Here is a 13644-nt window from a genome sequence, read left to right on the forward strand (position 1 = left end):
GAAGATGAGGGCGGAAAGGCATACCATACTCCCAGGGAGATAGGAGTGTGAAGAGAACATCATACAGATATCAGTTCCCTGAATTAATCTTTGTAAGTTCATAGTTTCTATCTATATAAATATGTATTTAAAAAAAATTTTTTTTAACGTTTATTTATTTTTGAGACAGAGAGAGAGCATGAACAGGGGAGGGTCAGAGAAAGGGAGACACAGAATCTGGAACAGGCTCCAGGCTCTGAGCTGTCAGCACAGAGCCCGACGCGGGGCTCGAACTCACGGACCGCGAGATCATGACCTGAGCTGAAGTCGGCTGCTTAACCGACTGAGCCACCCAGGCGCCCCTCTATATAAAAATCTAAATTTAGATCTACAGCCGTATAAGCTCACTATTTATTGATTTATTTGGAGAGAGAGAGAGAGACAGAGAGAGACAGAGAGAACAAGCAGGGGAGGGGCAGAGAGAGGGGGACAGGGGATCTAAAATGGGCTCTGTGCTGAACAAAGAGCCTGATTCGGCACTCAAACCCATGAACTCTAAGATCACGACCTGAGCCGAAGTCGGACGCTTAACTGACTGAGCCACCCAGGCGCCCCTATAAGCTCTTAATACATAAAAAGATCCCCCCTGGGGCACCTGGGTGACTCAGTCGGTTAAGCGTGCAACTCTTGATTTCAGCTCAGGTTGTGATTTCACGGTTCATGGGTTTGAACCGCATCTCAGGCTCCACACTGATAGCACAGAGCCTGCTTGGGATTCTGTCTCTTTCCTTCAGTCATTCTCTCTCAAAATAAACACCAACAAAAAATTCCCATATATCCAAACAGTCTAACAAAATCAAGCAGCCCAATGAAAACTGGGCAGAGATTAGGAAAGGACATTCGTTCGTTCATACATTCCTTCAATTGATATGTATGGAGTGCACACGTATGGCAGGTCCTGCTCTAGGTGCCAGGAGCATACTGGATGAAAGAGAGTCCCTGTCCACAGAGAACACACATTTGAGGAGGGAGACAGAGAGACAAGAACCAAACAGTATTCAGGTAATGATAGTGCTAAGAAGAAAAATTAAGTAGGAGGAGAGATAGAGGGGGCTGGGGAGGGAACACTACTATTCGTCTACAAGGGATGACTAGAGAAAGTTTCTCTGAGGATGTGGCTTGTGAGAGAGACCATAATAACGTTCGGAGCACCCAATGCAAATATCTGTCAGGGCAGCGGCACGTTCCAAGGCCCTGAGTTGAGAACAGGGTTGGTGTGTGGGAGGGCACAGAAGTGTGCATGGCTGAAGGACAGTGGAGGAGGGGTGGGCATAGGAGTGGAGATGTAGCTGTGGGCCAGGCTGGGCAGGCCTCTGTAAGCTCTGGAAAGGGTTTGGGATTTTAAGTATGATAGCAATCTACTGGGAGGTTTTGAACAGGGGAATAATACTGATTTATGTTTGAAAACAATATGGGAGGATGGAATGAAGCAGGGCAAGGGCAGAGGCAAATTCTGCCCAGATGAGAGGTGGAAGATGGTACCTTACTCTGCTTTGACTTCCATTTTCTCATGAGTGCACTTGCAAAGCCTTTCTTCTATTTCAGAGCTATGGGTATTGTTTGAAAACACCAATTTTCAGTGGACTGTTGGGGATGTGGCCAGACTCATACATTGCTCATGGGAGTGTTAACTGGTACAATAAGGAGAAGACTGGGGCAATACTTTCTTTTTTTTTTTTTTTTTTTATTTTAGACAATTTGAGAGCAGGGGAGAGGGGCAGAAGGAGGGGGGAAAAGAGAGAAAGAGAGAGAGAGAAGGAAAGAGAGAGAGACAGTCTTAAGCAGGCTCCATGCTCTGTGCAGAGTCCATCGTGGGGCTCAATCCTATGACTCTGGGATCATGACCTGAGCTGAAATCAAGAGTCAGACACTTGGGGCGCCTGGATGGCTCAGTCAGTTAAGCGTCCGACTGATAGTGCAGAGCCTGCTTGGGATCCAATCTCTCTCCCTCCCTCTCTCTCTGCCCCTCCTCTGCTCACACTCTGTCTCAAAATAAACAAACTAAAAAAAAAAAAAAAAGTATCTCATAGGTTCAGGAGGCTAGAGGAAAGATTGAGCATACAAATACAGACATAGAGACATTAAAAAAAAAAGTCACTGGGGGCGACTGGGTGGCTCAGTCGGTTGAGCGACCGACTTCGGCTCAGGTCATGATCTAACGGTTTGTGAGTTCGAGCCCCGCGTCGGGGTCTGTGCTGACAGCTCGGAGCCTGGAGCCTGCTTTGGATTCTGTGTGTGTGTGCGTGTCTCTCTCTCTATCTGCCCCTCCCCCACTCATGCTCTGTGTCTGTCTCAGAAATAAACATTAGAAAAAGGTCACTCAATTGAGCCACCCAGGTACCCTTTGGCAATATCTTTCTAAATTAAGAATTCATGCACAGGGGCACCTGGGTGGCGCAGTCGGTTAAGCGTCTGACTTCAGCCAGGTCACGATCTCGCGGCCCGTGAGTTCGAGCCCCGCGTCAGGCTCTGGGCTGATGGCTCAGAGCCTGGAGCCTGTTTCCGATTCTGTGTCTCCCTCTCTCTCTGCCCCTCCCCCGTTCATGCTCTGTCTCTCTCTGTCCCAAAAATAAATAAACGTTGGAAAAAAAAAAAAAGAATGCATGCACATTTTACCACATCTTTTCCAGATATTCATGTTGTAGATATACTTGTACATGTGTGAAATTATGTACACAAAAGGATATTAATAATAGTATTATTAACAATGAAAGACTGAAAAAAATCTCAATGTCTATCAATAGGGAGCTGGTTTTATAAATTATGAGACATGTGACCAAAGGAATGCTACACAGTAAATGAATAAAACATAGGGGCGGCTTTACGTATACTGATGAAACAATCTCTGGTGAACTGTTAAGAGAAAAACACAAAATTCGTGGCAATGTTTATAAGTGGGCTACCACTTACCAAACATATTTGCAAATGCACAGATTACCTCCGAAAGAATATATAATAAATTGGGAATGTCATTGTGTCTCCGAGGATTAGGGGACAGAGGAGAGCTGCACAATATACCCTGTGGCACATTTGAGTTTTCTCCATGTATGTGTTTTAATTATTTAAAAAACCTGTTTTAACATGAAAGATTATTGAGAGAAATCTGACAGGGAGAGGCTGAAGACAGAAGAGAAAGGTGAGGGCTAACAATCTTCAAAGATGGTCTCACTTTATATTTCTTTTTTTTTTTAAGGTTTATTTATTTTTCAGAGTGACAGAGAGACACAGAGACAGAGCATGAGAGGGGGAAGGACACAGAGAAAGAGGGAGACAGAGGATCAGAACAGACTCTGCACCCACAGCACAGAGCCCGATGTGGGGCTCAAACTCGCAAACTGTGAGATCATGACCTGAGCCAAAGTCGGATGCTCAGCTGACTGAGATACCCAGGGGCCCCTCTCACTCTGTGTTTCTTAAATGAAAAGTACATGAAGTTATGATAGAATTTTGATCAGTTGTTTTCAGCCCAGGAAGAAAAGTCAAGAGAGAAAAGGCAAGCTCATACTGCTACAAGATTTTTAATTATATCCTACCAAAAACAGAGATCCTTCCCTATATGTGATTCAACACTGCACCATGCTATTTAGGAAGATTAAGTATTTACAAGAAACAGATTATCTGCCATGAATAGCTTGGGCTTCAATATTCCTGAAAACAATTGGACTAGCAGGACTGGCCTACATCAATCCTGAAAGTAAAGATTTGTGGGGTGCCTGGCTGGCTCAGTTGGAGGACCATGCGACTTTTGATCTTGGGGTTGTGAGTTCAAGCCCCAAGCTGGGTGTAGAGATTGCTAAAAAAATAAATAGATAAATAAAATTGAAAGTAAAGATTTGCTAGTAGTTGAATAGATAAACCACGTTAGTGCCAAGTTTTAGTGCTTTTCACCTCAGGTCTACTTAATTCTATTTCTCTGTCTCCATCTACCAATTGCTGGGGCTTTTCCTTAGCATGTCTAGGTAACTCATGTACACTTTGTGGTTCCAGTAGATTAGCCAGAGCCCCAGCTGCCCCAGTTAATAATAATAGCTAACACTTATCCAGTAAATACTCTGGGTCAGACACTCTTCTAAGCATTTACATCTACTGAGTTTTTAATCTTCGCATCAATCTTACAGGGCAGGTCCTAAGAGTATCTCCATCATGTAGGTAAAAAACTGGGGCCCAAGAGATTGAGTAATTTACCCAAGAATACACTGCTAACAAGTGAACCTGGTCAGTCTTGCTTCTGAGTCTGTGCTTTTGGACCAAGACACTAGACTGCAGAGCCACGGAGTCCAGAAGGAGGACCATGCCTACCATGATGGCACTAGCCTCAGCCACCCAGGGTTCCATTCACTTTTAATTTGGTCAATACTTCATTCCTCACATAGTAACAGACTGCAAGCAAACATGCCCTGAACCGAGAAGTATCACCATCCAGAAGTGAACTAGAAAGGATCAACATGCAAGGCATAGGAGTTGCCATCTGTTAACACTTGCCTAAATGGCCCAAAAAAGCCTTTACTGAGATGAACGTGTCTTTTAGGGCTCTCCCTGCCACCACCCCAGGAACCATGGCCGTGTTCCAAATGCCCAAAGGAAACTACCAATCCTGAGATAAATGAATGCAACAATTTCCAAAATACAGCTTACTTAGGACAGAAAGGTAGGACAAAGTGTTGGTCACTGGTAGAAAATTTTGAACAAGAAGCATCCCAGAAGTGGGGCCCCAGGACTGTGTCCATACCTCTGTAATCCCCATAAAGGTTAGGAAGGTGAGATTGGCCTGTGGGTAGAAATGCTTAAGAAGTCTGATCTCTGAGAAACGGTGGGAAAACCTCTTCCAAATAGCTTGATGGAGGTAAAACCTACTGGAGTTCTGTGCTGAGTAGACTGCAGTCATCAACAAGATGTGGAAGAGGATTTGTACTAGGAAGGAATAGGAAAAAAAAATTACAGTTGAGTGGTTAGCTTAGAAATTCTCTACACCTTCTCCTTCATGGTTCCCAAGCCTTGGCAATTTCATTCAACCAAACAACTGAAAACAGATGAGCCAACGTATTTGGCTCATGGTGGTGCCTATACATATCTACAAATATTTATATATTCCTTCCCAGAATTACTCTGCCACTCATCAGAAGTCTTCCTTTAAATAAGATACACAAAATCCTACACAAAAATTGCTGTATTTTAGTTCTTAAAACTAAATGCATCTCCGCCCCCAACCTTTCTCTCTCTAGCTATCTCTGGACTGTGTTCACAAGAAAGGGAAGAGAGATAAAAACAGAATTGGTCTTCTTTGGTCCAGGAAATACAATAACCCAAACATGATATGTGCTGAACCAGTTCCCCTGTACTTAGAGGACAGCGACTTTTTTTTTTTCATTTTTTTTAAACAATTTATTTTTGAGAGACAGAGAGAGATCGAGCATGAGCAGGAGAGGGGCAGAGAGAGAGGGAGACACAGAATCCGAAGCAGACTCCAGGCTCTGAGCTGTCAGCACAGGGCCTGACATGGGGCTTGAACTCAAACTGTGAGATCATGACCTGAGCTGAAGTCCGATGCCCAACCGACTGAGCCACCCAGGCGCCCCGAGGACAACCACTTTTGAAAGCATATTCATTTTTCCTCCTGTGAAGTATATAGATCAAGTTGTTACTCTACTCTGTAGGCAGAGGAAGGTGCTTATTCAAGCACATAACGACTTCTCATGACTCCTAAGTTCAGGAGTCTGCCCATTTACCACACTCCCTGGAGTCCATATTTTTTTCAAGGGGAGTATTTTAAGACAGCTTCTCACTCCCCTGTATTTTCATTTACTTCTCACTCCCCCTTTGCTGGGAATTGTGCTACAGGATCAACACATTACTGTTTGCTCTCCATGCCCAAAATATCTCCTGTCAGCTTGAAATGTTTCTTCTCTTTCAAGGTTCTTTCTGGTCACTTACCCGGGCTGTGGAAAGCTGGAGCTGTATAGACGGGGTTATTCTTATCTCTCGAACCAGGTAATGGTGAACATTTTGCTGTCAAAAATTCAAATGTAGCCCAAAAAACAGTTATATTTCATTAAGCAGTTATTCATCAACATTTGCTGAAACTCTACTATGAGTACCTCCTCTTAAATGCTGAAAACACAAAGAATAAAGCTACAGCGGTGGCACTTCTCAAACTATCATGAAGGACGTAAGAAAAATTCCAGTCCACTGGGGACAGATACTTTGATAAAATACAGTAACAAGGAATTGCTAGAATAAAGAAGTAAAACAGGAGCATGTAAAATACAAGTCCCATTTTTTAAAAGTTTATTTATTTTGAGAGATGAGGGGAAGTGTAGAGAGAGAGAAGACAGAGAATGCAAGCAGGCTCCATGCTGACAGTGCAGAGCCCAACTTGGGGCTCGAACTCACGAACCTCGAGATCATGATCCGAGCTGAAATAAAGAGTCAGTCACTTGACTGACTGAGCCACCCAGGTGTCCCCAAGTCCTACTTTAAAAATTAGATTCAGGGGCGCCTGGGTGGCTCAGTCGGTTAAGCGGCCGACTTCGGCTCAGCTCATGATCTCGCGGTCCGTGAGTTCGAGCCCTGCGTCGGGCTCTGTGCTGACAGCTCAGAGCCTGGAACCTGTTTCAGATTCTGTGTCTCCCTCTCTCTAACCCTCCCCCGTTGATGCTCTGTCTGTCTCTGTCTCAAAAATAAATAAACGTTAAAAAAAATTAAAAAAAAATTAGATTCAATATGTCTAAAATTGGTCTGCCCGATTGCTATAAAACTTTCTAAATACTTCCTCTCACTTTCTGTTTTCATCTTGGACTAGAAACAAGCAGTGCTAGTCCGTGAACCGCACGTGGGGAGCACTGTTGGAGAGCAGGGTTCCTCACATTTCAATGTGCACAGGAACCGCCTCGGAATGTGGTTCAAATGCAGATCCTGGGGTGAGGCCTAAGATTATGCATTTTCTAAAATTCCAGGAGATGCCAAAGCTGCTGTCTGCGGACCACACCGTGAGAAGTATCTAGAGACATGTAAACCAAGATGGAGAGAGAAGGAGCCAGAATAGGACATGAAACTTGCTAGCATGTCTGTGCCAAATGCTTGAGAGTCACGGAAGAGAAAATAAATCTCCCTGAGGAAGTCAGAGAAGGTGTCATAGAGGTGAAACTTGACATTTGTTGTGAAGGATGAGTCAGATACAATTCTCCAAATGGACAAGGACAAGAAAAGAAAAAGTCCTTTTTAGGCAGAGGGAACAACAATTCCAGAGCATGGAGAAATGAAATGAGGCCTAGGAAGGCAGTATGAAACCAGATTAATTTCTACAAATCTCATAAGGAATGGGGTGCCTATCCCTTAGTAATGTATCCACCACTCAGCTTAAGAAATAAATTACCACTACTTAATAAAGTTGGTTAGTGTTTGTCTGTGATAGTATTCCTTTCCTTCAGAGAGCTAATCCAATGCTGAATTTTAGAGTTTATCATTCCCATGCATTTCTTCACAGACACAAATACACACATACATACATACATATATATTATATATATGCACACATACACGTGTATGTATATGTGTATACAGAGATCTATATATAGGTCTATATAGATCTCTGTATACACATATACAGACCTATATATGTATACAAATATATATAGATAGATAGATATGTCTATGTATACACCCAAGTGTATATATGTGCTGTTTTCCATGATTAAAGTACTATGTTAATTTTTTTGCTCACCATTGTGTTTGTGAGGTTCATTTGCATAACAGGAGCAGCTCCAATCAGGTTTTTAGAGGGTAGTTTCCCTCAGGCGTGGTGACTGAATGTGACGAGTAAGAATTGAGGATTATTTTGACATTTTTAGAGAGTGGGCATGTACTTAAACGAAAGGAGAAGAGTAAAGAAGTGGGTCTGCAGGCCAGGCAATCTGGATTGGGGCAGGTCTGATCAGAGGTGTCCAGATAAAGATGGTGAGCAGCTGGAAACAGCCTCTGGGGCTCAGGGGTGAGACAGACTCTTGGAAGGAGATGCAGGACCCGGACAAGAGGCACAGCACTGAGAGAGCACGAGAGGGTCTCAGGAGGAGCACATGAGTGTGGTGACACAATGGTTTTCCATGGGCAGCAGAGAAGGAGCAGCCAGCTAAGGAGAGACAAGGTCCCTACATAGATGACTGACTCGGTGAGGTGGCTCGATGTCCAGTATTTCAATACAATTTGCTCTCTGCAAAATCAGATGTTGGTACTCAGAACTACTTACATTACCCAAGAGTGCCAAGATCCTCCTTGTTTGTTGTTCCTTCTCTTTGGTAAGACACGGCATCCTGTTCCGCATCAGTGAGATGGACAATGTGAGGACGATCGCCTAGACAGAGAGATCACAGGGGAAACAGAAGATCACAGAAGGAGCAGACAGTACAGGATCCAAGGTGACTATGGTTAATGCATTTCAATTATTTGGCCCTTTATTATCATGAAAAACCAAAAATTAGGTGGTTTCATAATTATTTTTGCATAATCACAGGGACCTGGTTAATACAATGTTAACATTTCTAATTTTGCTTGTAGTCCGTAAGCTGCTTGATAGGAAAGTTTAACTATCAGATGATTTGCGATGATCTGTGTAAGTTACTTAAGAACATCTTTCTTGGAGTGCCTGGGTGGCTCAGTTGGTTAAGTGTCTGACTCCTGATCTCAGCTCAGGTCTTGATCTCAGGGTCATGAGTTCAAGCCCCATGTTGGGCTCCAGGCTGGGCATGAAGCCTACTTAAATTAAACAAACAAACCAAACCCACCTGTCTTTGGAAGACCTCTAATGAGCTGGACTGGAGAAGCTACACTTCTTAAAAAACTTTTTTAAAGTTTATTTATTTGAGAGAAACAGAGACAGTATAAGTGGGGGAGGGGTAGAGAGAGAAGAGGACAGAGGATCCAAAACAGATTCTGCACTGACAGCAGAGAACCCAACCAGGCTCAAACTCACAAACTGTGAAATCATGTTCTGAGCTGAAGTTGGCTTCTAAATCGACTGAGCCACCCAGATGCCCCTGGGGATAAAAATCCCAACGATTAAGTCTCTCTTTTGCTAAAGTAAGCATGGACTCTTGTAACTAAGACTTTAAAAGTATCTGTTACATGTGTAATAAGTATACCCCCTCCACCTTGTCCTTTAATCTCCATGCAGGGGAAGAAAGCGCTCTAGTCCTCAGGAGAATAAAGACAAGGGTGCTATTTCCAGCCTGTTGCCACACACCCGATTTTAGACACTCCATTCTGGGTGTGTCTCCTCTGGAGACCTCAGGTGGCCCTCTAGTGGCTGGTCCCCGGACTAGATGGGAGAAAAAGTAGAAAGTTCACTTGGCCACAGGTCCAACCAAATTCAACACTGTAGCGATAGCAATAACTAATCTAATACACTTGCTTCCATCTCTTCCTCTTTTTATACTTTTCCACCAACACACCCCTGCAACTTTAAAAAATTTTTTTATTTATTTTTGAGAGAGAGAAAGAGAGAGCGAGCTCGAGCACGGTAGAGGGGCAGAGAGACAGGAAAACAGGATTCAAAACAGGCCCTGTGCTGTCAGCACAGAGCCCGATGTGGGGCTAGATCTCATGAATCATGAGACAATGACCTGAGCTGAAGTTGGAGGCTTAACTGACTGAGCCACCTGGGCATACCCCTTCAGCTTTTTTAACTGAAGTGATAAACGTTTTTTATAAAAATTTGGAAAAAAGGAAGAATTAGAGATTTTAAGAAAAATTTAAATTTGGAATAGATCCCTTAATCACTTGTGTCTTAATATATCTGGACTGGCTTTCCATGTCACTACATTTTCTTTAACATTTTTAATGGTTGTTTGGCATTCCACTATATGGATATGGCTGCCTTATATTAAGACATTCATTAAGCAGTGTCCCATTTTGGGGCATTTAATTTGTTGCCAATTTTTAAAAGTAAACTACTTTGAATTTTCTCAGGATAGGTCCTTAGAAATGAAACTTATTTAGTAAAGGGATGCAGAATTTGAAGGTTTTACCCTGTGTTGCCTTATTTTCCTCCGCTAGCAGTGAAGGGTTGAGGCATCGCCATGTATTATCAGGTTTTTGCCATTTTTAAAAACCAATTGGAATATTGTTGTTCTAATATATTTGACTCCAGGGAAGATAAACTTCTTACAAATTTTTTGGCCATTGTGATCATAAAATTTCTTTTGCTTTTAAAAATATTTACTTTGTATAGAGAAAAATCACTTTTTGGTGACAAAAATTTTAATGTTTATTTTTGAAAGAGAGCACAAGCTGGGGAGGGCTAGAGAGAGGGGGACATAGGATCCAAAGTAGGCTCTGGCTCTGTGCTGACAAAAGCAATCCCAAAGCAGGGTTTGAACCCACAAGCTGCAAGATCATGACCTGAGCCAAAGTCAGAAGCTCAACTGACTGAGCCACCAAGGTGCCCCTGCTTTGTTGTTGTTGTTTTTTGTTTGTTTGCTTTTCTGTTTTTGTTTTTTGTTTTTTGAGAGAGAGTGTGTGTACAAGAGCTAAGAGCTGGGGAGGGAGAGAGAGGGGGAGAGAGAGGGAAAGAAAGAAAGAGGGAGAGAGAGAGGAGGGGGAGGGAGAGAGAGAATCCTAAACAGCCTCCGTGCTCAGGGAGGAGCTGGACACAGAGCTCAGTCCCTCAAACTGTGAGATCATGACCTAAGTCAAATTCTAGAGTCAGATGCTTAACCGACTGAACCACCCAGGCACCCGTCAATTACACCTATTTAAATGCCACTTCCAGCATTTCCACTTTTCTTTGTTACTTATATCTTTGTGGGTCAATTGCCTCTTCCAATTATCTTTTTTTTTTTTTTTTGTAAAATGTCACAGGGGTTTGTGATTGGAAGACAAGGAGATAACACAACTACACACTTTGCTGTCTGTACCTAAGCCAGATAATAGGTGGCCAATCATCCACACACTTTAAAAGTGACACAGTCACTGATCATGATGTACAGCTGTTATTTAGGTGGTGATTTGTGGACTGAAGAGCTAACAGCAAGCAGTTAGTACTTTATGCAATCACTCACAGTTCAAGGACCATGGTAAATGATATTTGAACTGTGTTGCTGGGACACCGGTGTTATTTAACTAAACCATGTAACTAAAATTCACAGACTATGAAACAGCACAAAGCAAGGACTACCTGTATGCAAGTATGTATCACCTAAAAACCAGGGCATTCTCCTATCATTATTACACTTAAGGAAATTATCAATAATTTCCTCGAATAATATCCTATCCATATTAAAAATGTCTTATTTAGTCAAAGGATCTAGAATACTCCCCCATCATTAATTTTTTCATGACATTGACTTTTCACAGAAACTGTTACACAGAATGATACTACTCCAAGTGTGATCAATGAACCAGCAGCACCAGCATCACCTGGGAAATTGTCAGGAATGCAGAATTCAGGGCTCTGTTCCAGAGCTATTCTCCATTTCAGTGCGACTTTTAAAATTGATTGTGCCTGGAACTAGTTGAGGCCTTTTAATATAAATTAAATATTTCTTTGCAAGAGTGGATTGTTTAATTATTATCATTCCTATCACCTGCATGTTAAGTAGCCTGGATCTACAGTCTAAGTCTCTTCTCCCTTCAACACCCTCTAAAAAAACCCAAATAACACAGTTAACAAATGGGCAGAAAACATGAACAGACACTTCTCCAAAGACACCAGATAGCTGACAGACACATGAAAAGATGCTCAACATCACTTATCATCAGGGAAATACAAATCAAAGCCACAATGAGATACCACCTCATACCTGTCAGAATGGCTAACATTAACAATGCAAGAAACAACAGGTATTGGCAAGGATGAGGAAAAAGGGGAACCCTCTTGCACTGTTGGTGGGAACGCAAACTGGTGCAGCCACTCTGGAGAAGAGTATGTTCCTCAAGAAACTAAAATAGAACTACCTTACGTTCTAGCAATTGCACTATTATTTATTTATCCAAAGGATACAAAAATATAGATTCAAAGGGGTACATGCACCCCAATGTTTATAGCAGCATTAGCAACAATAGCCAAACTATGGAGAGAGCCCAAATCTCCATTGACTGATGAATGGATAAGGTATGTGTGTGTATGTGTGGTATATACATACCACAGAATATTACTTGGCAATCAAAAAGAATCAGATCTTTCCATTTGCAATGATGTGGATGGAGCTAGAATGAACTATGCTAAGTGAAATTTAAGTCAGAGAAAGACAAATACCACATGATTTCACTCATATTTAGAATTAAGAAACAAAACAGGTAAACATATGGGAAGGAGGGGTAAGAAAAAAAGAGGGAAATAAAGCACAAGAGACTCAACAATAGAGAGCAAACGACGTGTTGACAGAGGGAAGGAGGTGGGTGGGCGATGGGCTAGATGGGTGATGGGTACTAAAGAGGGCACTTGTGATGAGCACTGGGTGTTGTATATAAGTGATGAATCATTGAATTCTATTCCTGAAACCAATATTGCACTGCATGTTAACTAATTAGAATTTAATTTTAAAAAAGAAAAAAAAATAAGTCTGTTCACCCTTATTCAGTATTTTTATATATGTATTTCATGTTTTGCATTATTTTGGTTTATTTAAACTTCCTGGTGATTAGTGACATCTCCTTCAATTCAACTTGTGAATTTTAAAAATTTGTAAATCACATTTTTCATTTCCTGAAAGCCTTTGTCTGTGTGTTTGATACAAAGGAGTCTCCTAAAGAGGTCTTGTTATATTTTTGGTCTCCTCCAGCAGTTTTTAATTAAGATCTACCTACTCCTTGTTCACCCTGGGATCTGTGGGTCTCAAATGGGGCTATACACTGGAACCACCTGGGAAGTTTAAGCATGCTAGGCATTGGAAACCATCTCTAGGCATTACTTGGTCTGGTTTTTTGACCAATATTTAATTGGTCTAGGGTGCATGGGTGGCTCAGTTGGTTGAATGTCTGAATTCGGCTCAGGTCATGATCTCACGGTTTGTGGGTTTGAGCCCTGCATTGGGCTGTGTGCTGACAGCTTAGAGCCTGGTGCCTGCTTCAGAATCTGTGTCTCCCTCTCTCTCTGCCCCTCCCCTGCTTGCACTCTGTCTCTCTCAAAAATAAATTTTAAAAAATTAAAAAAAATTTTAATTGGTCTGAAGTGAGGCTTGAATGTCAAGAGTTTTAAGAGTTCTCCAGGTTTGGTTGTGGGAGCTCAGGCCCATCCTCTATGGTTCTTAAAACAGAAACAATTCTGTAACCAAAATCCAGAATGTTAGAACTCTACTGGACAACATACAGTTTTTTCAACAAATACACTGTGATAAAAATAGCAAGAATGGACAGCAATGGGAAGAGAAAGGGAGGAGCTCCTGTAGACTAAGCATAAAGAGTACTTAAAAGATGTATCAGCTGATTGCAACACATGGATTTTATTTGAATCTTGATTTGAACAAAATAACTATAAAATAAACATGTATGAGACAATTAGGAAAATCTGAACCCTGGCTTTTTTTAAAAAAGCGTTAAAATACACAACATAAAAACCATCTTAATCTTTTTATAGTGTAAAGTACATTTGTATTGTATAAATATTAACACATT

The 13644-nt window shown here is 41.9% G+C and overlaps 1 protein-coding gene across 1 annotated transcript in view; it reads right to left on the reverse strand.

Annotated features, from left to right (window-relative positions):
- The window catches only part of PKD1L3 (polycystin 1 like 3, transient receptor potential channel interacting), an 80584-nt gene that overhangs the window by 21303 nt on the left and 45637 nt on the right, over nt 1-13644 (reverse strand). Inside the window, 4 exon segments of the mRNA XM_032591436.1 lie at nt 4675-4801; nt 4804-4950; nt 5908-6045; nt 8287-8386. Of these exon segments, the coding sequence (XP_032447327.1) occupies nt 4675-4801; nt 4804-4950; nt 5908-6045; nt 8287-8386 (512 nt within the window).

Source organism: Lynx canadensis, chromosome E2 (genome assembly GCF_007474595.2).
Source record: "Lynx canadensis isolate LIC74 chromosome E2, mLynCan4.pri.v2, whole genome shotgun sequence".
NCBI classification, from domain to species: Eukaryota; Metazoa; Chordata; class Mammalia; order Carnivora; family Felidae; genus Lynx; species Lynx canadensis.